Source organism: Ictalurus punctatus, chromosome 8 (assembly GCF_001660625.3).
Source record: "Ictalurus punctatus breed USDA103 chromosome 8, Coco_2.0, whole genome shotgun sequence".
NCBI lineage: Eukaryota > Metazoa > Chordata > Actinopteri > Siluriformes > Ictaluridae > Ictalurus > Ictalurus punctatus.
Window position 1 is genome coordinate 7,713,854 of NC_030423.2, and position 27,549 is coordinate 7,741,402.

At 41.7% G+C, this 27,549-nt stretch overlaps 2 protein-coding genes across 3 annotated transcripts in view; one reads left to right on the forward strand and one right to left on the reverse strand.

Moving 5' to 3' along the window:
* Positions 1-651: 651 nt before the first annotated feature.
* atp1b4 (ATPase Na+/K+ transporting subunit beta 4) lies at positions 652-7,799 on the reverse strand. Its single transcript, XM_017474852.3, has 9 exons — positions 7,614-7,799; positions 7,225-7,300; positions 6,188-6,416; positions 4,543-4,671; positions 3,462-3,575; positions 2,917-3,116; positions 2,569-2,625; positions 2,333-2,425; positions 652-2,142 (listed from the first exon to the last, which is right to left on the reverse strand). The coding sequence occupies exons 1-9, from the start codon at positions 7,652-7,654 to the stop codon at positions 1,981-1,983; spliced, it is 1,101 nt and encodes a 366-aa protein (XP_017330341.1). The 5' UTR covers positions 7,655-7,799; the 3' UTR covers positions 652-1,980.
* A 4,240-nt stretch (positions 7,800-12,039) lies between these two features.
* Positions 12,040-27,549, forward strand: part of tmem255a (transmembrane protein 255A) — a 25,040-nt gene continuing 9,530 nt past the window's right edge. Inside the window, exons 1-8 of one of the 2 annotated variants that reach the window (XM_017474853.3) lie at positions 12,040-12,306; positions 13,160-13,302; positions 13,716-13,778; positions 14,943-15,032; positions 15,137-15,202; positions 15,320-15,408; positions 15,591-15,662; positions 17,524-17,686. In XM_017474853.3, the coding sequence (XP_017330342.1) occupies positions 12,252-12,306; positions 13,160-13,302; positions 13,716-13,778; positions 14,943-15,032; positions 15,137-15,202; positions 15,320-15,408; positions 15,591-15,662; positions 17,524-17,686 (741 nt within the window). In that variant the 5' untranslated portion in view covers positions 12,040-12,251. The remainder of the gene's footprint in view (positions 12,307-13,159; positions 13,303-13,715; positions 13,779-14,942; positions 15,033-15,136; positions 15,203-15,319; positions 15,409-15,590; positions 15,663-17,523; positions 17,687-27,549) is intronic. The other variant, XM_017474854.3, reaches the window with a different exon arrangement.

Consider the following 27,549-nt stretch of genomic DNA (forward strand, 5'->3'; position numbering starts at 1 on the left):
GACACTACTGGAACCTCAAATGGGATCGGGTTCTATGGTCAGATGAAACCAAAATAGAGCTTTTCGGCAATAAACACCACAGGTGGTTTTGGTACACAGAGAGGTAGCCATATGGAAAAGTACATCATGACTACGATTAAATATGGTGGTGGCTCTTTAATGTTTTGGGGCTATTTTTCTGCCAGAGGACCTGGACATTTTGTTAGGATACATGGCATCATGGATTCTATCAGCAGATATTAAATGAAAACCTGACTGCCTCTGCCAGAAAGCTTAAAATGGGCCATGGTTGAATCTGTTATCTTGGCAAAGGGAGGTAGCACAAAGTCTATAATAATTGTTGCACACACATATTTAACAAATATATTTTTTGTATAAACCTGTGTTGTGTCTGCAATTGTTTGATATCCATGAGAGCAGAGTATTTTTGTGAATTTTTTAACAAAAGATCAAGAGTTTAAAAAATAAAGACAAATTTTCACAGCCTTCTTTGCTCATATTTACCAAGGATGCCAACATTAGTGGAGGGCACTGTATATGCATTTATATACATGAATATACATTTTAGATGCCAAAAATGAACGGGAAAATTTCTAAAGCTCAAGTAGCCAAGCTTTTGCTTCCATGTTGTTTTTTTCTGATATATCAAATAAACACACACTTCATTTGGTTAAATCTGGTCCATCTTTATTTTTATGTCTAGAACATTAGGAGTGCTTTTTAAAAACATGAGGTGGAAACACTCTTGTGCGGTTTTTCACTGCGCTCAAAGAACCACCAACAAAGAATTTACACTTTCCATCTAGCCATCACAGTTAATAACTAATTGTACCATGTCAATTATGCAAATACAATTAATAAATAATACTGTTGATATCCTTCTCACAGAGAACCAAACAAGTATAGTATTTTTCACCTTAGAGTGAGTTTGTAGTGTGTGATTCTGTATATGGAATCATGTAAAATGCTGTGAAGGGGTTTCATATTATGTTTCAGTGTGAATCCAACAAGAAAAGAATTTTGCATAATATCTGATAAACTTCATTCCACTTTTTAGGAAAATACAAATTTACTAATAGACAAAATTTGTTTAGTTCATGATATGTAAAGAAATCCGTTAAAATATAAAATGATTTAATGGCATTAATTTTTTTTATTTTTATTTTATTTATTTTTTTTGCAAATTAAGGCCATTTAAGCTTGAATAATTGTTTAACAAACACATAACTGAGGAGAGAAAAATCATCTTGAATATATTGTATAATTGAGCTAGATATTCTACAAGAAGACTTTTGCAGTTAAAATTGGTTCAAACTGGCTGCCAATTGTATAAATAACGTTAAATACTCGTTCTTTCTTGGACTACAATGTATGTGCGTATTTGTCACAAAAAAATCTTTTTTTTTTGGAGAATAATTGACCATATTGTAATTTTGGAATTGACCAGTAAACCAAATCTTGGTATAGTAAACTACCAATTTTCTTTTTGCCTCTTTTTTTTATTTATGTATTCATAAAAAAGTGATTGTTAAACAATTAATCACTTGTATGGATTAAGAGCTAAACATCTCTTGATTTGTACAAAAAAAGCAAACATACAATTGACTTTAGATAGAGATGTTTTAGTAAACTCACCGAAAACCCAATACTGACCCTCTTTACTGTACAGTGTATATCTACATTTGAACAGGTTTGGCTCAAAACCTAAATTTGTGATTTTTTTCCCACTTAAAGTAGCAAATATTAATGTATGATGAAAATAAACACAATTTATGCTCCTACACTATTCTAAATAACATATACTGCAATGTTTGCTCTTCTTAGTAGCCTACTGGGGCATTTTGTTTGTAAGCATGTATGTGCTAAACACAAGTGAAAGGTGCAGTGGCAGGAAAATGGGTAAAGACGGTATATTTTTCTATTTTAACCATAACGTACACTGAGCAGTTTGTTTAGCCCCTCTGTATTCCTTCTTCCAGACTAAGCACCAACTTGTAGATTAAAAGACACACTACCGAGGAAGCGGTCGGTTGGTGAATCATTGATTATCCCCTTGCCATTGAGCTTACATTGCACATGTAGATGAGCATCCTGCTGGAGATTGGGAAAGCGAACAGCCACCAGAGGAGAAGTGTAGTTTACCTGTACACAACAATTTAAAAGAGGTTAAAAATCATGTTATTACATTTTGAAATCATTATATTCATAATCACAAGGTTATCTTTTCTGGTTATTCTGATTGTTAATTAAATTTAAAGCTGAAAATGCCTTTGTATTTCACAAAAAAAAAATTTTAATAATTAGGTTAATTTATTATTGCGTGGTCACTTACATGCCTGAGCTTCCCATAATAAGGATAGTACATCAAGTCAAAAATATTTTTTGGATAGAATTCTACTTCTCCAAGCTCCTCAGGCGTCCCTTTCTAGAGAGACAGTAGGAAATTTAAAGATTAGGACTGTATTCATACCAATCAGTGCATGTTCTCAATGCACACTGAATGCTCAAGAGCTAAGATGTATAAAATCCCACCAAAATTGCAGCTCACTATCTTAATACGTTACTTACTTTAACGGCACATGTCACATTCACTGGAGTACCTTGACCTGGTAGATAGCCAAGAATCTACACGATAATAGGAGTAAATAAAAGCAAGAAAAGACCCATTTTAAATAAATGCCAACCATCCACTTATTCAAATTGGTACACAATCACAATACAAACACCCCAATTGGAATACAGTGTGAATTGTTTTAGTGGTTCTTCATTTTAAGAACAAGATGTGGCTCAAGGTACAAGAAATAATTAGAATTATTCTAGTCTAGTTATTTCTTACATATTCTTCTATTCAATTTCTTTCTTTAATGATTGTCATTTCTTAAAAATCAGTTTTTCTATCTTTAATTACGCACTCACTCGGTTCATTTTGAGGAGGATGCAAGGCTTTCCATGAGCGTAGCCAAAGTCTTTTTGCTCAATGCCTGAGCATGGCCCCAGTGATGACCTCTTAAACTGACATGCTTTTCTCTCAGCACTCTCCTCCAGGCTGTCCTGTAAGAAGTATGTGCCCATCTTGCATTCAATGTTACGCCTTTTCTGAAGTGTGTCATCATAGGCTGGAGTGATTCAGTGCAGGAAGCAAGGGGGGTGGAGGGAGGGAGGGGGGGAGGGAGAGAGAGAGACAGAGAGAGTGAGAGAAGCATTAAATAAACCACACAATGACAAAACACCCTATCAGGCCCCTCAGTCTAAAGGATCAGCACAAAAGTGGGGCCCAAGTAGCATAGTGTGACTGTGCTTAGCGTACAAAAGGGATTCCCCTTCCTCTGTTTCTCTAAAGTTGGGCAAAGTCGCCACAATAAAGAATGGCATACAGGGAGGGAGATTTGTATATGCATACTTTAGAGAAGACAAAGCAAACGACTTCACTTCATCAAAAGCACCTTTTAGACAACACTCACGTTTAAGTTGAGACTCCAGTGCTCTAGCATATTTCTTCCACGAGCTACGATCAGATGCATTGAAGGTGATTTCAAATCCATGGACAACATCTACTTGTGGCAGCATCGTCATCCCTGTCGGTTTGGATAAAAAAAATTCTAATTAAATTAAAATGCATATTTTATACAAACAAATATCTAAAAGACTTGAGTAGCTGCTAAGATTTTCTTTTCATGCAAAGAGAATAAAGTATTGATGTAACTAAACCAGAGATCATTAACAACCATTTTGATACCCTTTCTCTATGTACTGATATTATTATTATTACAAAATCAAATTAATACTAAAAATAAACTGGCAGTTTAATTGATAAACTGTTATAATAATAAATCCAAATATCACGTTCATGTTGTGCAAAACATTTATCAACAAAACAGAGTTGTGTGCATGGTTATCTAAGGCAGTATTTTTTGTTTTTGTTTTTTATTTCTTTCAATAATGTGATGATATTGAAGCTCACAATCAACTACTATTAAATTATAATTTAGTTATTTAGGTTATTATTTCATGCTAAGCCTATATCTTTGCCTTATTTGTAGCTTCCTGTAAGATGAATTTGCCTTCTGAGGTCAATAAAGTGGTATCATTTATTAGCTTACTTGGTTTGTCACTTAAATTGGATTAAAATTATGCAAGTCAACTTGATGTGTTTCTTCCTACTTTCTAACTTAAGGTTCAAAAACTTCCAAGTAATTATAATGATATCTATTTTAATGCATTTTAGTCGACCTTTAAATCGTCAATTCTACACTTTAACATGGTGAGCAGATTTGGGTTCTTTGGACAGAAAGTTCAGAAATAAACAACTACAATTGATCCAAAAAGAAATATAATGGTACATATTAGCCTAATGTACTTGGATTACGTTAATAAAATAATTATTTTATGAATATTATTTTTTTATTACTGATACAGGTTTTGCATTTATCTATTTCTTTACACTAAAATGGGTCCCTGGCTATAAATTTGTGAACTGATCTAAAGTCATACTTGGTCCATATGGATGTGATTTTCAAAATTTTAAAAGTATAAGATTTATACCTGGAGGCATCACCCGGTCATTGTAGGTCGGAGCATAAGGACTGATGGACCACATGAGACAGCACATACAGCCAGCAAACATGGCTGCCAGGAAAATGTACAATGCAGAGTAGAAAAAAAGAATGAGGCCTGAAATGAAACAAAAAAAACAGAGGAGAAATAAATTGTTATGTGTAAGATGTTGTGTCAGTAGGATGGAATTTCAGCAGTTACATATACATATTTAATTTAATGGTTAGAAATTTGTTGGATTTATATCGTGGTTTATTTTTGTGTATGTAATCACCTGAATCAGGTAAAGACACAATTAAGCAAATTAGCTATCTACCTGACTGTGCACTATTTTCATTCATGCTGCTTGCATGTCTGGAGCTTGGGCAGTATTTGCACACTGAGCAAATGAGTTTGAATGGAAACAGACTGTGGCTATTGTGTTTATATTTTAATTTCCAATTAAGGGTCTGAACAGGATCAAACGAAGACTAAATGAAATGGCTTTTGCTGCACAGGCATTTTTACAGAGCCTAGCTGCAGCCAGCCTTGTGTCCCTGAGCCACAATGGCCTTTCTGTTCAAGCTCAGTGAGAATTCTCCCAGCTGTCCCCTTACTCAGGAACACAGTGAACCTCCGGTTGCCATCAGAGTGACGCTTTTTAGCCACCATCCAGAGCCACCAGCGGCTCCAAGGAGCCCGATCACCCCACTCTGGCATTGTGAGGCCTCTACACACTCTTCTACACTCTCCTTTCACAAGATTCACTTCATAGACTGAGGGGGGCCCCTCCCCTGCTCACGCAGCTTTGCCAGACTAGTCCATTTTATCTGCTCCTGAAACGTTCTGCTAATGAAACCAAGCCTATTTCAGTCGGGTCAGTATGGTTTAAAAGATACTATACTACATTGGCACTAGACAGGAGCACTCCTGTGATTATTCATTTTATCTATGGGAATTTCATGTCATTTGGACTGCCAAACCAACAGGGATTCAGTGTGTTGTTGGTCTACCATCACTGTCTCGGCAAACCTCCATAGGAAGTGACAGTTGCCAAAAAAAGTCTGCTTTAATCTTATTCATAGGCGCGGCAGAGTTCCTGGGAGACAAGCACAATGCAAAGCTATGGTGCACTAGGGACATGAGAGTGTATTCTTTTCTAGAATTTGATGGGTTTTTGAGAATAGGAATGTGATTCCTGGCCAGCAAGCGGACTGCGACAGTTGCTCTCCCGTCGTGAACCATTCCCCAGGCAGTCTGTTTTTGTCCAGATTTCTCCAAGCTATCTGTGCACCTATGTAAACACTTAGTTCAGACCCACACAGTGACACATGTACACGCATATGCACTTGCTTTCTTAGCAGAGTGTGCAGTGGCATGGATGAGAGAGACATAGTTCAAAATCCCCTCTTGTCTCATCCTGACCCAAAAGCCAATGCAAAAATAAATAGCAAAAATAATAATCTGTGCACTCACTTGCCTTTGCTTGTTAGACAGACACAGAACGTTGCTAATTAAAGCCTTTTGTTTCCAACCCAAGCTTAATATGGAGGTGAGCTCCAAACACACTCACTAAAACAAGTGCTCATTGTTTTGCCACTTGGGTCATTAAACAGATTCACACACTCATTCACACATTCTACATTCTACTCACTCCAGCTCTTTCCTGATCGCCCCATAAACTCCTTGGTTTCAGGGTTCCACAGGTATGTTTTCAGGTCATCTATCTTTTCATGCAGTGTCCTCTTAGGCTTTGGCTTGGGCTTCCATCTCTCAAAGTTGAGGTCGTCCTGCTCCAGAGGCTGGTGCTCCACCAGCCCTTCTTGCTCAACCTCCAAGGATTCAGCCAGCCCATGGCAGTGTTTGTGCAGTGACCCGGCACGCTAATATGGGAATAAAAGTACAAACTAAAGTACATACTTTTTTTTTAAACAAATTAACCAGCTCAGTTACATTCAGCAGAATTGTTTTCTGAAGCACAACAATCAAGCCCCAGAAATATAAATCCAATCCAATATTACACTACATCATATTGTTGCATGCACCTGCACTAAATTAAATCCTTGCAAAAGACTGGGGAAAGAGTGAATAATAAGGCAGTTAGGTAATGAAGCAAAGTGAACTGGCACATCCTTCCCACTGTGTGAAATTTTCATTCACAATTTCAGTGCAATGTTCTTGTGAATGTGACTGAAAGCAGAAAAGAGAAGCACTGCTGACTCCTAAGACCCTCATTGGGGTGGGAGGATGGGGGGGGGGGTTAATGTCCCCCCAGCTGCAAAGGAGAGCAGGGTCATTCTCTGTCCAGATGTTCTCAGCACTTTCGTTCTCAGAACAGAGTCACAGCACACACTGAGACCTCCATCTGACCACTGCAAAGGCGCCTCAAACCCCCATGGAGAAACTTTATTTTCTCTCTTGCCTTATCAATCAAGTAAACCTATGACATCTAGACTAGAGCGGCTGTAAATGATGAATGCGGCTGGAGTTATAAACTATCCTTATCAAACCGATTAAGAGAATAGGGAGGACCCATTAAAAGTAAAAAAGCATTTGAGTGCTTGTCTTCTGTCAAAGACAGACAGAACTTGGCTCAGTGCTGATGTAAAATAAAGGATGAACATTTTTCCATCACTGCTCATGACCCAAAATGGCAAAGATGCAGCATGTTGGTGGAGTGTGTTTGCTTACCGCTTTTGGTGCTGATGGTTCGAGCTGCAGCTCCTCAGCTCCGCCCGCAGTGTTCTCGGCTGCCATGCTCCCTTCGCTGGAGAACAAAGGCACTTGTTAAACCAATCACATACACGAGCGGCCCAAAGCCACTAACGCGCTGTTCAGACCCGCCGAAATAAAGTTCAGGACAAGCCAAAGAAGTGAAGTGAAGTGAAGGGGGGGGAAAAAGTTACAACTTGCACAGTGGAAGAGAACACGACTTAAAATCTTAAAATATATTTTAGTCCACCAAAATAAAGTTTGAGCCAAGGCGAAAAAAGAGGGGGGAAAAAAGCCCCAAAATGTACAACTTTTACAATGGAAAAGGGGGAAAAAATAGCAAATGTTACAATTAATCTTCACGGTACCCAAAAGTAGGTCTTGTACGCCGGAAACCGAAACGTCGCATTGACACTGAACGGCGGGATAATTTGGCTCAAATTAAACGTTAAATGTTTTCTTTGATTTCATTTAGTTTTTCCTCTCACGACGGACAGCGCACACGGAGAAGCTCCCTGCTACAGGGCCAGCATCCTAGTGAATGAGGTATAAACTGCAGGGAGAAAGTCGGGGGTGGGGGAGAAGGTGGAGGAGGGTTTTTTTTTTTTTTTTTTTTAAATCCCCGAAGAGCTTTTTGGCTGAAGTGAGGGCCACTCTGTTTTATATATGCTATTCTGGACACGCACAGTACACTCTCAGTCTGAAATGAGACACAGCCACAATCCCTGATTCTGCCCTCATCTAAACGCGCGGTTTGACAACACCTCTGCTGTTCTTAAAGTTGCTTGATAGGCCATAATTTCCATAATGAACATCTAAATTATATTTGTCCCCTTTTCCCAGTCATATATTGACACATAGCACACACAGAAGCCTCCAGGATCTTCCCACTCTAGACTGAGGAAAGTTGTGGCCCCTGTTGATTATAATAAATTGCGCTACTTGTCAACAGTTTAAATATTTGTATCCCAGTCACGTTGTACTCTGTTAGCTTGTGTGAACCCGCTGTTGTTTTTTTGTTTTTTTTTACATGAATGGAAATGTCGTCATGGAAAATTTGTTCTTCTTTTTTTTCTCCCGCGTATTTATTTATGAAGAGCACGTAGGATCATGCACACACACACACACACACACACACGCTGAGTGAACTTTCAATGGAATGGACTCAATGCATAAACTATATATAAAATAGAACATGTACAGTGCCCTCCACGAATATTGACACCCTTGGTAAATATGAGCAAAGAAGGCTGTGGAAAAATTGTCTTTATTGTTTAACCTTTTGATCTTTTGTTCAGAAAATTCACAAAAATTGCAAACAAAACACAAGTTTATCAAAAATATATAACTTTGTTAAACATAACAAATTGTTATGATTGTTTGCAAAAATTATTGGCACCCTTTTAGTCACTACTTTGTACTATCTCCCTTTGCCAAAATAACAGCTCAGAGTCTTCTCCTATAATGCCTGTTGTGGTTGGAGAATACATGGCAAGGGATCTGAGATCATTCCTCCATACAGAATCTCTCCAGATCCTTCAAATTTCGAGGTCCACGCTGGTGGACTCTCTTCTTCAATTCACCTCACAGGTTTTCTGTGTGTTTCAAGTCAGGGGACTGGGATGGCTATGGCAGGACCTTGATTTTGTGGTCAGTAAACCATTTTTGTGTTCATTTAAGTATATGTTTTGGATCACTGTCCTGCTGGAAGATCCAACCATGGTCTATTTTAAGCTTTCTGGCAGAGGCAGTCAGGTTTTCATTTAATATCTGTTAATATTTGATAGTCCACGATGCCATGTATCCTAACAAAATGTCCAGGTCCTCTGGCAGAAAAACAACCCCAAAACATTAAAGAGCCACCACCATATTTAACTGTGGGCATGAGGTACTTTTCCATATGGCTACCTCTGTGTGCGCCAAAACCACCTCTGGTGTTTATTGTCAAAAAGCTCTATTTTGGTTTCATCTGACCATAGAACCCGATCCCATTTGAGGTTCCAGTAGTCTCTGGCAATCTGAAGATGCTTGAGTTTGTTTTTTGATGAGAGTAGAGGCTTTTTTCTTGAAACCCTTCCAAACAACTTGTGGTGATGTAGGTGACTTCAGATTGTAGTTTTGGAGACTTTCTGACCCCAGGATGCAAGTAACTTCTGCAATTCTCCAGCTGTGATCCTTGGAGATTTTTGGCCACTCGAACCATCCTCTTCAAACCACACGTCCTCTTCTAGGTTGTTTCATAACATTTCCAGTTAACTATTTGCTATTTTGTTATAGCCACTAGTTGCTATTTTCTTATAGCCATTCCCATTTTGTGAAGCTCAATAACCTTTTGCCGTACATCATAGCTATATTCCTTGGTCTTACCCATTGTTATGAATGACTAAGGGAATTTGGCCTATGTGTTACCTCATATTTATACCCCAAATATATTTGTCTCATATGAATTCATAGGGGTGCCAATAATTGTTGCACACCTATATTTAAGAAAGATTTTTTTTGGATGAACCTGTGTTGTGTTTGCAATTATTTGATAACCAGGAGAGCAGAATTTTTTTGTGAATTTTCTGAACAAATGATAAAAAGATTCAACAATAAAGACAATTTTTCACAGCCTTCTTTACTTATATTTACAAAGGGTGCCAATATTAGTGGAGGGCACTGTAAATTAATGAAGTCTATAGAGCATTCTCTGACTTAATGCAGTAGGTGTGTAAATGCAGACTGGTGGTCTGATTAACCTTCTTGTGGGCTATTTATAGACTTTTCTAAAGTATGAATTTATTTGCAAATTTATTTGTCAATTTGTCGGTGCAATCGGATAAATGGTAATACCAAGCCCTTAATTTAGGACTATACAACCTTAAATTGTTGTGTTTAATACCATATATGGAACAGTAAGAGTAGTTTTTAATAGCGATTGGTGCAATATGTTTTGTAGACCTGCAGGGACACATTGGAGACGCCAATACTCCAGTTGTCCACTGTGTGGGGCTCTTGAATAATGTTTACAAACCGAGCAAGACAAGACTACTGCACCCATTCCCCATCTAAACTGCTAAATAGCTGTAAAATTATGCATGAAATGATATTAAGACAAACTTTATCACCAAGGCACATTTTGTCAGAGTCAGTGTCTAATAGGCCTATCAGATTGTATGGCACATAGTGTTCACAGATTTTTGTCCAGTCTCACTGCCCAGAAGTGGACAGAAGAGTAACGTAATAGCCTACATTTTGTATTGCTTGTTAGCAAAAATAATAAATAAATAAATAAAAGTTGTTTAAGATTCTTAAAAACAGTCGGAATTCACTATACAGTACAAGGTTGCTATTAGAAGAACAAGAATCATTATAAATGCAACATTTAAAATTCACTATGAGTGGGGAAAACCAAGCAAGCTAGACACTTTGTCGCTGGATAGATGCTGAATTATTCCAAGCCATGTGTACACTTTTGAAAAGAAAGGTCCCAGTAAGAAGTTATTTGGACGAATGCCATAGAACAGGGGTCGGGAACCTTTTTTTTTCACCAAATAACCATTTTTTCATTTTTAGTCATTTTTTCATTTTTGTTTTTCGAAAGAGCCATTGCAAAAACTAATAGCCTATATTACTACTGAAAAAACAAACAAACAAACAAAAAAACACACACACACACACACACACACGGGGGGGGGGGGGTTGGGGGAGGGTCTGTGCGTGCGTCTGCGTGTGTGTGTGTGTGTGTGTGTGTAGACTCATCCAGCGCAAGAGAAAAAAATCTGAAGTTATATCCGTGCTCTTTTCCATATCACGTGCCATGATGACAGAGCGGTGATGCACTGTTCGGGCTGACATGGCCACGTCTTTTATTTTCAGAATGATTTTCTCCTGATTCAGTTGCCATACTCAACATGCATGGCTTTATATCCTCCGTCAGTAAAAGGTTATATATATATATATATATATATATATATATATATATATATATATATATATATATATATATACACATGTAATGTAGTACACATGTGATGCTTAAATAATGTGCATGTTAACTGAATAGTTGGACTATGTTAATAAAATATATCAGTGTTTAGGGGTAGATGGATTTCTTTTTACGGTTAAAGACGTACCTGTCTGCAAAAAGTCTGAGAACCCCTTTATTTTTAACCACAAATCACACAGTCATGTTTAGTTGTTGTTGGGTTTTTTTGTTGTTGTTGTTGTTTTGTTTTTGTTTTTTTAGCTAAGGACACCCAAACAGAAACTGCTTTATTGCTGTATTGTGTAGGCCTATTATTGATCAGAATTGTTTATTTAGTTATTTATTGCTAAATTACACAATTTTTAGTCCTCAGCCGCCACTAACGAAAAAAAGGGATATATATATATATATATATATATATATATATATATATATATATATATATATATATATATATATATATATATAAACACAGACAGTAAATTACTATAAGAAATAGAAAATAAAATCTCAACCACAATTTTGCAATCTATATATAGATATTAAAAAAATAAATAATATATATATCAACCTCATCCGTAACATGTCTTCTGAATATTTTATAATTTTAGATTTTACTAATTCTCAGTAAGAGAATCACTCAGAATCACTCAGATGACTCAAATCTCCCAGTTGAGGAAACTGTTTATAGAAGATGAAACCGGACACTGTTCTGTGGTAAAATAATTTTCTACGCTAAATACATTAGTCCTGATATTTCTGTCAGAGAAAAAGCTCGCGCGTGTGGACGGCGCACAGAGCGCATGCGCGGAGGCTGCGTTTTCTGGACCAAAACACGAGGACGGCAGCGAGTTAGGACGGTGGAGCCGAACGGAGTACTGTCACAGCTCAGGCGTCGCGTTTGCTGTCAGAGAATGCCGCGGAAAGCGAAGGTGTCTCATTCGTTAAGTTCGAGCGAAAAAATTATCGTCTTACTAAGGGGTTTCATTTTTAGTCTTAAAACAGAACTGCAGTTCATGCTAGAGATCCTCCAAAAATGCCAACGGGAGTGAATGCGCAAGCTGCTGGGATCCCTATGTCGGATGCTATGGGTACGTGCAAGGTCAATGCCGTTCTGCTGCACGGCTTGGATTTTGTGCGAATATAACCTTATTTCCGGTTATTGTAGTCGAAGAAATGCACTGTACACCATTTGCGTGTATGAATGAATATTACCGTTACCGATGACCTCGCTTATAAATCGTGCATTGTTTGATTGTTTGATTGACGGTACAGGAATAACATTCTCCTTTGCAAGCTTAACGATTTACCTTACAGTCCTAACAGTAACGATATATAGGGCAAACATATTGTATTGATCTACACTAGTGTTCTTTCTTATTTGATGTGCTCGTTATGGGGAAATGTTTAACCTTGTAGGTGTGGCGGTGGAAGTTAATGGTCGCTAAATTGCTGACAAATGAAATCCTTGCACTCTGCGTTTTAACTGTACACCTTGCATTAAGAGCAAACGTGATCTGCTTTGAACCAAAAAGAGTCCAAGTGTTCATTCAATTCAAATTCATTGAACTCTAAATTTGCGAACCTGAGGTCAGTAACCAAGAAGATCATGTTTGGATGCTTTGTTTACATTTTTAAATCTTGTAAACAATAAAATAAAAAGTCATTATTCATTAGGCTTATGTCATTCATAATTAATAACCATACAAACAAAATGGCTTCCAAGATCAATATGGCTTTTAGTTATCAGCATGGCTGATGGCAATAGTGGTATTTGAGACAATGAAAACGCACTAAAGCTTTTCACTGATGTGTATAAATGATTGTATCGGGTTCGGTTCTAGGCTCTTAAAAAATAATCCAACCTGATAAAGCTTAACCAGCATATGCCATCAGATAAGCTCACATGTTTTCATGCCATTGACCTACTTATCATCCTTATAGGGACTTTCAAGAGGAGGAAGCGAAAGTCCATCACTGTGACTGCAATGTTGTTTGTAGTGTCTATACTTATTCTAGTTTTTGGCTTGGCTGCCACCACAAGGACACAGAACATCACAGTTGGAGGCTACTATCCTGGAGTCATTGTATGTAATCATACTTATATGTATTTAAAATAACCTAACATCACTAAGAGCATTATTACATAAATAATAATTATCACTATTTAATGTTGATGTCTCAGAAAGATTAGTTCCTATTGTTTTGTTGTGCATATCTCAGAGAGAGGAAATCCATCTATATAAACTGACCGTAGCACATTTAACAAGGTGAAGTACCTTCATACTTGTTTAAATACAGATCAATATGTAACGAGCTACTTAATTGTTTAATAGTTATTTATTGTTTAATAATACTGCAATGTAAATTTTTTTTTTCGGAAGAAGAAAAAAGTGAATAGCTACTGTGTGAAATATGAATGAGTGAGATTATATAAAGCTGATACATCTCTGACTCAAGTGATAAAAACCAGTAACAGAATCTATCCTGTTATTTTCAGCTTGGTTTCGGCTCGTTTCTTGGAATCATTGGGGCTCATTTAATTGAGAATAAGAGGCAGATGGTAAGAGGTTTTCCATTGCATTCTTTCTTCATGTTTTTTGTTTGTTTGTTTTGTTTTTTTTGTGTGTTTATTTATATATATATATTTTGCTCTGCATCGTACTAATTTTCTTGCACCATGACAATGACACAGCATTGCTCCTTTATGAGAAATTCCACATTGCCTCCATAATGGGGCAGAGAAACCCACAGGTTTTTGAACAATGTGTTAATGTTCTTACTTGTACTGTTATAACAGAGGAACAGTTCAGTTAAACAGTTTGAACATTAGAATATGTTTCAGGGACTCTGGTGAGATGCACCCAGAAATAGCTCTGTGTAAGAGGAGCAGGATAGGAGTCGAGGCAGGAATGTATGGGGAAAAAACTGCAGAGCAGAAGAAATAGTAAATTGACATAATGGACTGCCAGGAGCAAGTGTTAAATGTACACAATGCGATGTATAAATAGAATTGGAAAAATAGAAGAAGTTGGAGCTGCTAAAGGGGATAAGCAGATCACTAAAATTACATTTACATTTTTGAAAACTGTAGTTTGTAAAATTGTCCTGCAGTGTTTTTCAATACAATGTTTGCGCCTAGTCTGGTTCCATGGAGCTGTCAGTTGTAGTAGGTGGTATGTCATTGGGAGTGTTCAGGTCCCTCAGCCCAGCAGAGCAGCATGCACTGCAGGAAGAATGGGATGACGTGAAATTGAATCCTCCCTGTTTCTGAGTCTGCGGAGGGAGAGGAGAGCTCATTCAAGGGGAGCTTGGCACAGAGCCAACTAGGGGGCACCAGAGAAAGGAACAAATTTACTCTCATCATATCCTCTACAAAGGGCTTCACACTTAATTACCCATGACTGCAAGGTAGAAGATTACACCAACTAATGCCACCACAGTGTTTATTAGTTACACTGAAATACACAGAAGACAGAGTAATTGATAAATCTGTGCAACAGAAACAATAGTCTGATAACCAGGACCATCCTTTATTCAGAGAGAATGTTGATTTAAACTATGATGTTACTATGTAACAACAATGAAATGCATCATATGTGGCTATAAAACAGGAGTATTTGGGCAGAGTGAATATAAAAATGAACAAATAGTAAGAAATAGTGAGACTACTATATGCACTGCAAATATACTGCACTGCACAGTAAATTCCTGTCTTGTGTTGCAGCTGGTAGCTTCCATTGTCTTCATCAGCTTTGGTGTGGTGGCTTCATTATGTTGTGCTATAGTGGACGGCATTTTTGCAGCAAGACACATAGTGAGTTCTTCTATTTCTGATATTCCAAAAAGGAATCCAAAAAGGTTGTATACACTATTTTCCCATTATTATGTGCCCTTTTTTGGTGTTCTGTGATCCCGCAGGACCTCCGACCTGTTTATGCTGGTCGATGTGAATACTACTCCAGTTTAACAGCATTTGATGTGGATGTGAGTTCATTCTATCTCATAATAACCTAAGTATTTGCATATGAGTGTACTTCTTACTACCTGCTTTTAGCTAGAGATGCAGCATTCACATACGCAGATTTCTTTTACTCTTTTTAGGTTCACTGCCAGACAGCATCACGTGTGTCATGTAACCTGCGTGTGAAGAGTAAGACATGCTACTGCTGTGACCTCTACAACTGTGGAAAGTATGTATGAGACCTTTGCCCTCTCAGCCTATTCTCTGTTTCTCACGGCAGCTCTTAAGTGAAACACGGCTATCTTTGCTTTATCTTACTTATGTTACAGTTTATATTAGCTTTCACTAAGCATGCTTTATTTTGCCTCAAGCTCTGTTGGAAAAGACCGCCTGTGTTTACTTATGTTTCAGAGAACATCCTCTTTTGGGACTTCAGAATAAAGATGTTTTGAAAAAATTTAGGAAATCATCCATGGTTTGGAAGTAGGTTGTTTTTATTTTTAGCTCCTTCGACAACATTGACAAGCCATGATTTGTTTTGGTTGAAGTACTCAGTGTGGCTGTGTACAGGTTGCACCCCTGGAAACATGGTATTTTTTAAATGATAAAAGATTTTTTTACTGGTGCTTCTTCCTGAAGTGAAAACCAGGCCTCATCTCTCAACTTCACAAGCAGCTGCCTAGCATCCTAATGGAAGTTTAGGGGTTGTATATACAGGTGCATCTAAAAAAAAATTTAATATCGTGGGAAAAGTTCATTTTTTTCCCATAATTTAATTCAAAAAGTGGAACTTTCATATATAATGAGCTTTTATTTGTCACATATACATATGCACAGTGAAATTATTTTCTTCGCATACCCCAGCATGTCAGGAAGTTCAATCAAGGGCCCAACAGTGGCAGCCTGGCAGTGCTGGGGCCCAAACCCCTGACCTTCCAATCAGCAACCTAAAGCCTGGCAGTTCTGGGGCTTGATCCCCCGACCTTCAATATCAGTAACCCAGAGCCTTAACTGCCAAGCCACCACTGTCCCTCCCACAATTCACAGTGCATGTTAGTCCAAATACCAAGCCATGAAGTCTATGGAACTGTGTCAAGTCATAGATCTGGGCAAGGGTATAAAGCCATTTCTAAAGCTTTGAATGTTCGCAGGAGCACAGTCCAGATTCCAGATTCATTACACAAAAAGTGAAATATTTCAAGCCTTTTTTTTGTTTTGTTTTAATCTTGAATAAAGAATTTATAATGGAGAAATGTCGGCCTGAGAAGAGCTCTAATCAGCTAATTAACTCCTAATACCTGCAAAGGTTTCCTGAGCCTTAGCTCTCAGTCTGGTTCAGTACACACAGTCATGGGGAAGATGAAAGTAAATTGTGCATTTCATTTGGATATCAGGGTCCCAGAGTTTGGAGGAAGAGTGGAGAGGCACAGAATCTAAGTTGCTTGAAGTCCAGTGTGAAGTTTGCACAGTCAGTGATGATTTGGGATGCCATCTCATCTGCTGGTGTTGGTCCACAGTGTTTTCTCAAGTCGAAAGTCAATGCAGCGTCTACCTGGAGATTTTAGAGCACTTCATGATTCCATCTGCTGACAAGCTTTATGGAGATGCTGATTTCCTTTTCTAGCAGGACTTGGCACCTGCCCACGGTGCCAAAACTACTAGTAACTGGTTTGCTGACCATGGTGTTACTGTGCGTGATTAGCCAGCCAACTCCCCTGACCTGAACCAGAATCTGTGAGAGACACTAGACCCAACAATACATTAATAAATGAAGGCTGCTTCAAAGCAACCTGGGCTTCCATAACACCTCAGCAGTGCCACAGGCTGATTGCCTCCATGCTATGCCAGATTGATGCAGTGATTTGTGCAAAAGGAGCCCTGACCAAGTATTGAGTGCATAAATGAACATACTTCTCAGAAGGTAGATATTTCTGTATTATAAATTCTTTATTCTAATATATTTAAGATACTGAATTTTTGATTTCCATGAGCTGTAAGCCATAATCATCAAGATTAAAACAAAAAAGGCGTGAAATATTTCACTTTTTGTGTAATGAATCTAGAATATATGAAAGTTTCACTTTTTGAATTAAATTATGGAAAAAAATGAACTTTTCCATGATATTAAAATTTTTTGAGATGCGCCTGTATTAATTGGTTCATATGTTATTTATGTTACATGTTATGTTCTTCTTAAGAGTGATGTGCACTGGCAGACTTTTTATTTCATTGTTCTTCTTGCATGAAGGTCTGTTTTTCTGTAGCTGTATATTATTAGTCTTGTTGATACAAACTAATTTTATGAATCTTATGCTAAAATGCTTTTTTCTGCACTCTCGGACAGCCACGTTGACCCCAGAGGAGGCTACCATGAGTACACAGAAGTGCGAAGTTGCCAAGACGTTGTGTACCTTTACCACTTGTTGTGGTCTGCCACAATTCTCAACATCATTGCCTTCTTCCTGGGTATCATCACAGCAGCAGTACTTGGAACCTTCAAGGACATGGTAGAATTGGCATATTGCATTTACTTTATGTAACTAGGACACTTGTTATTTATTAATTTCTCAAAATGCATACAAATCCATAATTGAGGGGAGAAAAAATACATTGGAAAGTATTCAGACCCCTTTATTTTTTAGCATTTTATTGTATTAAATATATAATTTAAATTGGATTAAATTTACCATTTGCCATTAATCCAAATGCAATAATCCATAATGGCAAAGTGAAAACATGTTTATTTGTTATTTTTTAATTTAGTAAAAATCAAAAATTAAAATCTCTGACTGAGAGAAGTATTCAGACTTAGAGCACAGTGGACTTCATCATTATGAAATAGAAGAAGTATGGAACCACCAGGATTCTTCCTAGGGCATCCAGCCAAACTCCATAACCGCTAGAGAGGTATAAGCTAAGGTTACAAGGGCCTTGGTCAGGAAGGTGACCAAGAACCAAATCATCACTCTGAGATTCAGAAGTACTCTGCAGAGATGTGAGAAACTGCTAGAAGGACAACCATCTCTGAAATACTCCATTAATCAGGCCTTCATGTTAGAGTGCCCAGATGGAAACTACCCCTGAGTAAAAGGCATATTGCAGGCACTTAAAGGACACTTAAAGGTCTGATGAGAAATTTTTTTAACCTTTTGGGCAGAACCCCAAGCACTACATCTGGCAAAAACAGGCACTGCCTATCAATTGGCTAATAACGTCCCTGTGGTGAAGCATGATGGTGGTAAAATCATGCTATGGTGTTGCTTCTCAGTGGCAGGGATGTGGAGACTTATAGAAAGCCTGCATCACAGTGCACATTACCTACCTAGGACTGGGGTAAAAGTGCACCTTTGAGCATGACAATGCCCTGTAGCATACAGTCAAGGCAATTCTGGACTGACTTCATGACAAGTGTCTGAATGTCCTTGATTGGCCATCCAAAGCCCAGACCTGAACCTCATAGAACATGTGTGGAGAGACCTGGCAATTCACAGACTCTCCCTTTCTAATCTTATGTAGCATGAGAGGATCTCCTATAAAGAATGGAGAAGCTGCCCAAATCCAGGTGTGAAAAGCTTGTAGAGACTTACACAAGAACACCTAAAGTTACAGTTGCTGCCAAAGGTGCTTCTACAAAGTACTGGTCTGAATATTTGATAGAAGCAAACGGAAATGAAAGATTTCATTTTTTATTTATCATCATGGGTTAGTGTCTGTGTAGAACCTGGTGTGTTTGAAGGTGGGTGGGAAGGAGGACTTTTATCACGTTGACTTTTATCAGAGCTTCAGGCTCGCTTTATTTTTCCCACTAGCACTTTTCAGCGTACTTCCAACACTCAATGGAAAAAACTGTCAAACGCACCTGCCCAGAGCCCAAGTGGAAACTCAGATACCATAGTCCCACCTGACCAATTGCACACTTCTTGCTGTGACTCCTGCCTGTCTCAACATTCTCTGGACAGCTCTCAGATATTGTAAATGCCTCTGCCAATCATTACTGTAAATAATTATGTAATCTAAATAGGCAGTGGTATATGTATTGTGTGGGCAGAGTATTCCATTCATGAGATGGTGAAACATCGCAGGGGCTCCAAACCAAACAGAAGGGTAACAATTTGATGTAACCCACATGTAGTGGAAAAAGACTTTTTTTTCTTGGGAATTTTTTCATGTTGACTTTTCTAAAGTCCACACAGAATTGGACTGACCCATCAGCCTTGATTACTTGAGTTCCTCCTGAACTATCTTTTTATTTTGTTTGGGTAAATGATAGGTGTGGCTGCTAGAACCATGCCTTGAGGAGTCTCAATTTGGTGCTCTATGAGATTTATGTGACTGAGTAAGTCTGAGGCGAAAACACATCGAAATATTCCCCTTGCAACATGGCAACCTGTTGAAGAAATGGTTTCCACAAGTGACTATGGTGGAATGAGGCAAGTTTTTTTTAAGGGGACCTCCTGTCCCAGCTTGTCTCTCCAGAACCACAGGAACCACCTCTCTCCATGGTTTAAGAAGGTTGAGGTGGCATATTTGTACTGCATCGCCTCCCACTATTTTCCGTCATAGTCAACTTCCCAAACTCACCGTTTTCCATCAAAGGGCCCTTTGCAAGTAATTTAGAGCTTGACATAGGAAGTAATATGAGCACTTTATCTCCCAGTGCAAATTCCCATTGTCACGTAATAGAGGTTAGGATGGATGCAAGTGCAGATAAGAGCTTTACTAGAGTAGAGACAGGCAGACAAATCCAAAATGTGAGACAATAATGTGGTCAAAACCAGGCAGTAGCTCAGGCAATTGGCAAACGGGCATAAACGAGGCAAAACAGAATCGAAAAACAAGGGCGAGAACAGGTTCAAAACTATGGCACAGAAACAAGGAACAAAGGCTTGGCATGGTGATAACACTCAATATTTCGTCACGAACAAAGAGACACAAAGGATTTAAATAATCAAGGGTGAAACACAAAACAGCTGAGTACAATGATGCTACATAAGGGAAATAACCAATAACAATACAGGGGCGGAGACAGGACATAAACCATAACAAAACACGTGTCAAAAGTAAACAAAATCAATGTCAATGTGCGCTTGCGCTTTAAGCTTGCGCTTCGGGTTTCAGAGCGCGCTGTGAGCTCCAGTGCTTTGCACGAAGGGAAACCCAAAGGCGCTACGCCCGCAGCGCCAGAAAACACTCCCTCCCCTGGCGGTCCTGGCCCTATGGGCAAGAAGTCTTCACAGAACCTCAGGTAAAATGGTAAATGGCACACTTATATAGCGCTTTTATCCAAAGCACTTTACACTGTGTCTCATTCACACACACACTCACACACCAATGGTAGCAGAGCTGCCTTGCAAGGCGCTAACTTGCCTTCGGGAGCAACTTGGGGTTCAGCGTCTTGCCCAAGGACACTTCGGCATGTGGAGTCATGTGGGCTGGGAATCGAACCGCCAACCGTACGATTAGTGGACAACCCGCTCTACCAACTGAACCACAGCTGCCCTGATGCAGGCATTGCCCCACAGATAGCAGGCTCAGACAGGAACATGGCTTGGGAGGTCACCTCGTTGCCCTTGGACAGGAACATGGCTTGGGAGGCCGTCTCGTCGACCTCAGACATGAACTTGGCTCGAGAGGCTGTCTTATTGACCTCGGCCTGATGAGGTCCATGCCAATTCTTTCAAAAGGGACCTTGATCAAGAGGACACAATGGCGCTTTTGGGGTGGCTGGTGGATTGACCAGCTGACAATCACAACATGCCACACACCACCTGCAAACCTCACTGCGAATAACTGACCAATAGAAATGGCTTAGTGTTTTATCCTGCCCCAAATTTTCAGCCATGGGATTATGATGAGTGGCATGGGATAGCATTTCCCTGTGGCTCTTCGGTACCAACAATTGGGTCATCTATTCCTTGGTTTGAGTGTCCTGCATCAATCACCACATAATAGATCCTTAATTACTGAAAAATACAGGAGGGATGGTGCAACACTATGCTAAAATTGCTAAACACTATGCTAAACACTATGCTAAAATCAGGGTCTCATCGCGCAACTGCTCCAAAGGGAACTCTCCAAGAGGAATCCCTGCAAAGGGTGGAGGGACAGAGTCTCCCTCCCTGCCCAACCTCCATCCACTGATACACTGCTTATGTCGATGTCCTGGCACCGCCTCCCCATCCAACACTGCACACATTCCACACCATGCCTTGATCCTGCAGGACCCATCCACAAACATTTTTCATACTAATGCCTGAAACCCTGGCCAATTTGTCCCAAGAATTAGTGGATGAGTGAGATGAGAACTAACCACTTTTGCCCCGGAATTTAATGTTGACTAGCATCAGTGGATACTCATGAACATCCCAGTGTGTCATGCCTCATCTTCACCAATCATGCATCTGCCCTGCATTGAATCAGACTTTGATGGATAGTGGTCTGGTTACACCGTGAGTCCACCAAGGTCTGATGTGTACATGCAGTACATTCTTGATTGATCAAGAGAGGCCCGTCTCAGGGATCTGAATCAATACTCCTGCTTCCAGTAGAGAACTCTGGTCCTGGAAATGCCTGGCTTCCCCACCAAACCAGCAAACCTGCCCAGTCTTTGCCCTGGTCCTTGTGGGCACAGAAGATTCTACCTGTGTGGAGGCAGAGGCAGCTGGGGGAGACCTCAGAGAAGAAGGAGAGGGAGGGGAGGAAAAGCAGGGTGGGCATTCAAGGGGCCACTTTCACCTCAGTCACAGGGAGCAGGAACTGGAGTGGGAAGAGAGAGAGAGAGGAGGGGGAAAGAGAAAAAGAGTGAAAAAGGGAGAGGCACCAGCTGCTGCGGACACCACCAGGTGATACTTTGCTAACTGTATGGATGTGTCCAGGGACACCAGTCTATGGCACTGGATCCACTGCACTATTCCAGCCAGGAGCTGTGTGACGATTTGCTCCAGCACCACCACAACATCGTTATTCCCTCAGCATTCTGCTCCTCAGCTAGCATCCATTGCTGACAGGAGTCATTGAGCTGCTGCGCAAAAATGAAGGGGCAGCCAACCTCCACGAGATTCAGGACCTGCGTCATTGATGTTCCTCTAGGTCAGGAGAAAACATAGGGACCACTCTTTCGCTGGCCATCCCCATGCAGCTGCCACATGCTCAGAGAGCTCAATGGAGGCCTTCAGATCATACAGGGAGCATGACATTTTGTCACAGATGGCCTCATCATAGCCAGGCTGGCTGGAGTGGCTATAGATGGAGCTCTGCAGCTATGGGTGGAGCACTGCAGCTGGAGATATGACTGAATGCAGCAACTTCTGGAGCACCTGTTGGTTCTCAACCTGCTCCTGTCCTCGAATTGCTGCTGTTGTTCTCAGCGCTGTTCAAGAAGTGCCTAATGTTCATGGCCAGATAATGTTTCTACCTGTGTGTAAAGAAGCTGGGGGAGACAGCAGAGAAGGAGAGTGCGGGGAGGAAAAGCAGGGAGGAAACTGGGTTCAGAGGGTCCACATTTGGGGTCCTGGCACTTCAGTCATGGGGAGCTGGAAACTTCACCAGACTGTGAGGACGGTGGTGAATCCATTGAACACCATTCTTTAATGAGCACATAGCTGATGGTGTCTCTGTGTATTGCTTCATTGCAGAGAATTGTGGAATTGATTAAGATGTTCTAAAATTAGACTTGCTCTTTGCTGGATCGAAAAACAGATCAGCTTATTGAGGTGGTTTCTCAGAAAACACCATAAAAACGAACACTGGCCACAATAAACTCATAATACACAGGATTTTGTGGAGTGTTTTTGTCATTGTTGCAGTCAAAAATGCATGTATTTGCTGCTGTTTTTTTTTTTTTTTTAATTTGCATTTCAACTTGTGGAGGTTTTATGCCTTTTTTGCAGAAAGCTACTTGAATTGGTGAAATTGCAATAATGTGAAATCATTTTGCAAGGTCTTTTGCAGTGATGAAATGAGACCTTTTAGCTGTATTCATGTTCAATGCACATGAATTGAAGAGGGCTTCGACACTCTGAATGCGCATTGTGATGACAATTTTGAGAGTTTTGAAAAATTGCAGGCTCCTCCTAATATTAGGCTAATCACTTGATTTTGCATTAATTTCTGTGATCGCAAAATCACAAAATCCTGGAGAGACTGATAATGTGATCATATAAGATGTTTTCTTTAAAAACTTCTCTTTGTAGTATATTTTTATTTAGAAAGGTTTCATTTCATTATTTGTCCTAACGTGGGAAGGAGCGTTCGGGCTGCAGCAGCATTGAAGCAGTGCCCAGGGCATGAGGAGCTGAGCATGGGCACCGGCGGAGAGCATGGTGAAGCTGTGCAGTATTGTTTTCATTGTCAGCATCGTCATCGACCTCTGTGTGAGAAAGAGAGAGATGGGTTAAGAGAAGATGCATAGGAAAACTTGCTCACCTCTGCTGGCTGCATGCACCCTTTTATACTCTCCCGGCTTCTCCTGGATGGTGTGGCACTGTCCATGAGGAGCGTGTAGTGTTTTGTGTGTGCAGGCTGCAGGCCTTCATTCACAGTACCCCCCGTCCAGCTCCAAGCCTCCTGCTGGCCATTGTTGGGCCCACATGGCATGTCTGCGGGAGAGGCCGTCTGCACTGCCATGGCAGCCCCCACCCCCCGAGTTCCTCTATGGCTCATTTGCCAGGGCTTCTCTCTCCACGGAGATATAGGTCCTCTTGGCGGGGGTCAGTTTTCTGCTGACGTATAGGACCGGGTGCTCTTCCCCGTCAAACATCTGGGACAGGACTGCCCTGTTTCCGAGAGGTCGGTGTGGACCGTAAATGGTAGGTCGATGTCTGGATTCCTGAGGACTGGAGAGCTGGTGAGGATCCTTTTGAGGGCCTGGAATGCTTGTTCTGCCTCGTCAGTCCAGTGCTCCCTGTCCGGTTGGCCCTTCTTCATAAGATCTGAGAGGGAGATAGGAATATCTAGAGAGGAGAAGATAGGTATGAACCTTCAGTAATACCCCGCAGTAATACCCCGCAGTAATACCTCCAAGAAGGCACATACGGTCTGGTTGGCCCTCCTTGGTGAGATCTGAGATGGGGGAATCTAGAGAGAAGACAGGTAGGACCCTTCGGTAATACCCCACCAGCCCCAAGAAGGCACAGACATGTTTTTTAGAGGTGGGTTGGGGATAACGTTTCATAGCCTCTATTTTCTTGAGGTTTCAGCAGACTGCGGCCGATGCTGTACCCCAGGTACTGTGCCTCTGTCAGCACTTCCTTGGCACTTACTTGGGTCGGTGGTCAGCCCAGCTTTCCACAGGCTCCCGAGTACTTCCTGGAGGTAGTGCCGGTGGTCTGCCCAGGTAGAGGAGTGAATGATGACATCGTCTAGGTAAACAGCCACGCATGGTAGATGCGACCTCAGGATGATGTCCATCAGCTGTTGGATGGTCGCTGGAGCTCCATGTAGGCCAAAGGGGAGAACCTGGCACTGCCAGTGGCTGCTGGCAGTACTGAAAGTGGTCTTGGCCTTTGCGTCCAGGGACAGAGCCAGTATCTTTTTGTTAGGTCAAGGGTGGATATGAACCAGTCTCTCTCCTGGCACTCCACCAGGTCGTCAACTCAAGGCAGGGGGTAGCTGTCAAAGTTGGAGACTGTGTTCAACCTCCAGAAGTCATTACACAGCCGAAGGCTACCGTTGGGCTTCAGTACCACCACGATTAGGCTGGACCAGGGACTGGATAAATCCTCTATGATCCCATCCTGAAGCATCCGGCTAACCTGCTCCTCGATAGCTTGACAGTGAGCTTCCGGGACGCAATAGGGCCACTGTCTAACCACCACTCCCGTCTTAAATTCGTGCTGGAGCAGATGTGTTAGACCTGGCGTGGTGAAGTAGATGTCAGCATGCTGGTCCACTAGTTCTGGTAACTCCTGTCTTTGTGTCAGGCTTGGGTCTTCTCCCTGCTGGACTAAGGTACACTTGGGGAGATCTGGGGAGACAGTAGCAAAGGCGGACACTACAGGAGCAGGCTGGACCCACCTCTTTAATAGATATGATATTTTTGTGTGTTGGCACACTTACTGTGCTATTGCAGGTGGTAGTTTACTGTGCCTACTCTCTACAGGACTGTTTGTGGGCCCTGCCAGTGAGCCAGGAACTTACAGGAGGCGTTTGTAGACCCTTTGCTGGTCTCGTTGGGCGGCCTCCATGTGTTCTCGAACAATTGACATTACCCTGTTGATCCACTCCTGCATCTCTTGGACATATTCAATCAGGGAGCACAATGGTGAGGGTTGTTCTTCCCAGGCCTCCCGGGCCACGTCCAGCAGTCCTCGAGGTCACCATCTGAAAAGGAGCTTGAAGTCAGTGAAGCCGGTAGAGGCCTGAGGGGTTTCTCGGACGGCAAAGAGCACATAGGGGGGGAGGAGGTCCCAGTTCTGTCCTTCCTCGTCTACCACCCGTTTTAGTATCCTCTTGAGTATTGATTGAATCTCTCGATGAGGTCGTCCATCTGGGGGTGGTAGATGGAGGTCGTTGTGTGTTTCACCTGCAACAGCTGACCCAGATCACCGATAAGCTTCAAAACAAAAGGCGTACCTTGGTCTGTGAGCAGGTCTTTGGGGATCCCGACCTGGCTGAAAAGCAGCACAAGTTCCCTCGTGATGTTTCAGGAGGTGGCTTTCCTCAGGGGCACTACCTCGGGGTATCTAGTGACGTAGTCCAGGATCACTAGGATGTACTCGTGGCCCTGGGCGGATTTCGGGAGCGGCCTTGCCTGGTCCATACCTATCCGTTCGTAGGGGATACTGAAGATCGGTAGCGAGTTGAGGGGTGCTGGAGGTGGTTTCCAGGGCTCAGTGCACTGGCACTGAGGGCACAGCCTGCAGAAGGCCCGGGCTTTAACATCCATACCCGGCCAGAGGAACCTGTTGTGCAGCTTCTCCAGGGGGTTTCTAGGACCCAGGTGTCCCCCCAGTGGGTGCGTGTGGACCAGGTGTATGAATGGGCTGAGTTTGAAGATGAGAAACCTGGCCCCAGTGCTAAGTTTGCTGATAGAGGAGGTCGTTTTCTACCAGGAAGAAGGAGGCACGTAGCTGCTGATCAGGGTATTGGTTCACCCCCTCTATCTGCCATACCTGGCCCCAGCAGTGCCTCAGTCAGTAGTCCTTCTGTTCGCACTGCAGGTTTCCCTCTGGGATGACCTGGAAAAACAGACTAGATAGGGTTAGAGGGAGAAGGTGTTTCACCTGAGGAAGCTCTGGTGGCAGTGTCCCCTTCTCTGCAGGCCTGCCAGACCCGGGTCTGGGCTGCTGGTGTCCTATGCCGGCATCTCTGAGCCCTCACAGGGAACCCTAGCCAAGTAGCAGTGGGACGGGAAGCTCAGGGATGAGTCTTACAAGGAGCGACCACTCTCTGGTTGTGGTGGTGAGGTGGACTTTGGCTACGAGGACCTCCCTGACATCCTCATGCACACATGTGACCAGTAGTGTCCCAGTGGGCTTGAGGGTTTGTCCCAGGGAGTTTGGGTGTGCCAGGGTCACAGTGTTGCCGGAATCCAGAAGGGCCGTGACTGGCCGAACATTTACCTGGATGGAGAGCGTTGGTGGGTTGGGCAGGGTCAGTGTATGGAGAACACAGCCAGCCAGGGTTTGGCTCGGTGGGCATGGACACATCCCGGGGAGTTCCATAGTCGAGGCGGCTGTTGTGGCAGTTCCTCTCCCTGTAGAGACTGGGGCCGACCCAGTGGGGCCCCTGGTTATGGTGGAGCCCTAGGTTGAACTCCTGCCACTCACCTCTGCCAATCTACAGGGTGGCGAGTGCTCGCACAAGGCTTTCCTGCATCTCTCAGGGGTTGTTCTCTCCTCTCATCCCAACAGCTTTCCCATGCTCTTTGGGAGGCAGAGCCCACAGAAAATGGACCACCCACTCTACGACCTCATTGTAACTCTGCCGCCACTTTGACAGTGACAGGCAACAGCGGGTGAGAATTTCTCCCTTCAGAGTGAGAAACAGAGCGAGGATGTGTGCCCAGGTATCCTCTTCCCACTGCTCACAGAGGGCAATGTGCTCGAAGGTCTGGATGTAGGCTTCAACGTCGTCTTTGCTGCAGAGTTTTGTTAGCAGATGCTGGGTCTCCCTGCACAGGTGAGGGAGAGGAACCAACGCACCTGAACAGCCTCTTCTTAAGCTTCAAACGTTTCTGTGTGGCGGTGCAGAGGCTTTGAGCCAGCTCCTGGGTCACCGCCTACTGCTGGATCTTAGTCTCCCAGAGGTGCTGTAGCATGGGGTCCATGAATGAATGAATGAATGCCTTTTATTGTCACTATACATATGTACAATGAAATTAAGAGCCACTCCTTTTTGTTCCGTGCAGGTGAGGTGTAGTTGGGTCTGA

Bases quoted from the DNA above. Each gene is read 5' to 3' on its own strand.
- atp1b4 (XM_017474852.3), bottom strand. From the start codon at position 7,654: ATGCGACGTTTCGGTTTCCGGCGTACAAGACCTACTTTTGG. The intron at 4,672-6,187 runs GTGAGTAGAATG...GTTTCATTTCAG, and splicing joins GCGATCAGGAAAGAGCTGGA to GCCTCATTCTTTTTTTCTAC. The intron at 3,576-4,542 runs GTATAAATCTTA...CCAAACCGACAG, and splicing joins TGACCGGGTGATGCCTCCAG to GGATGACGATGCTGCCACAA.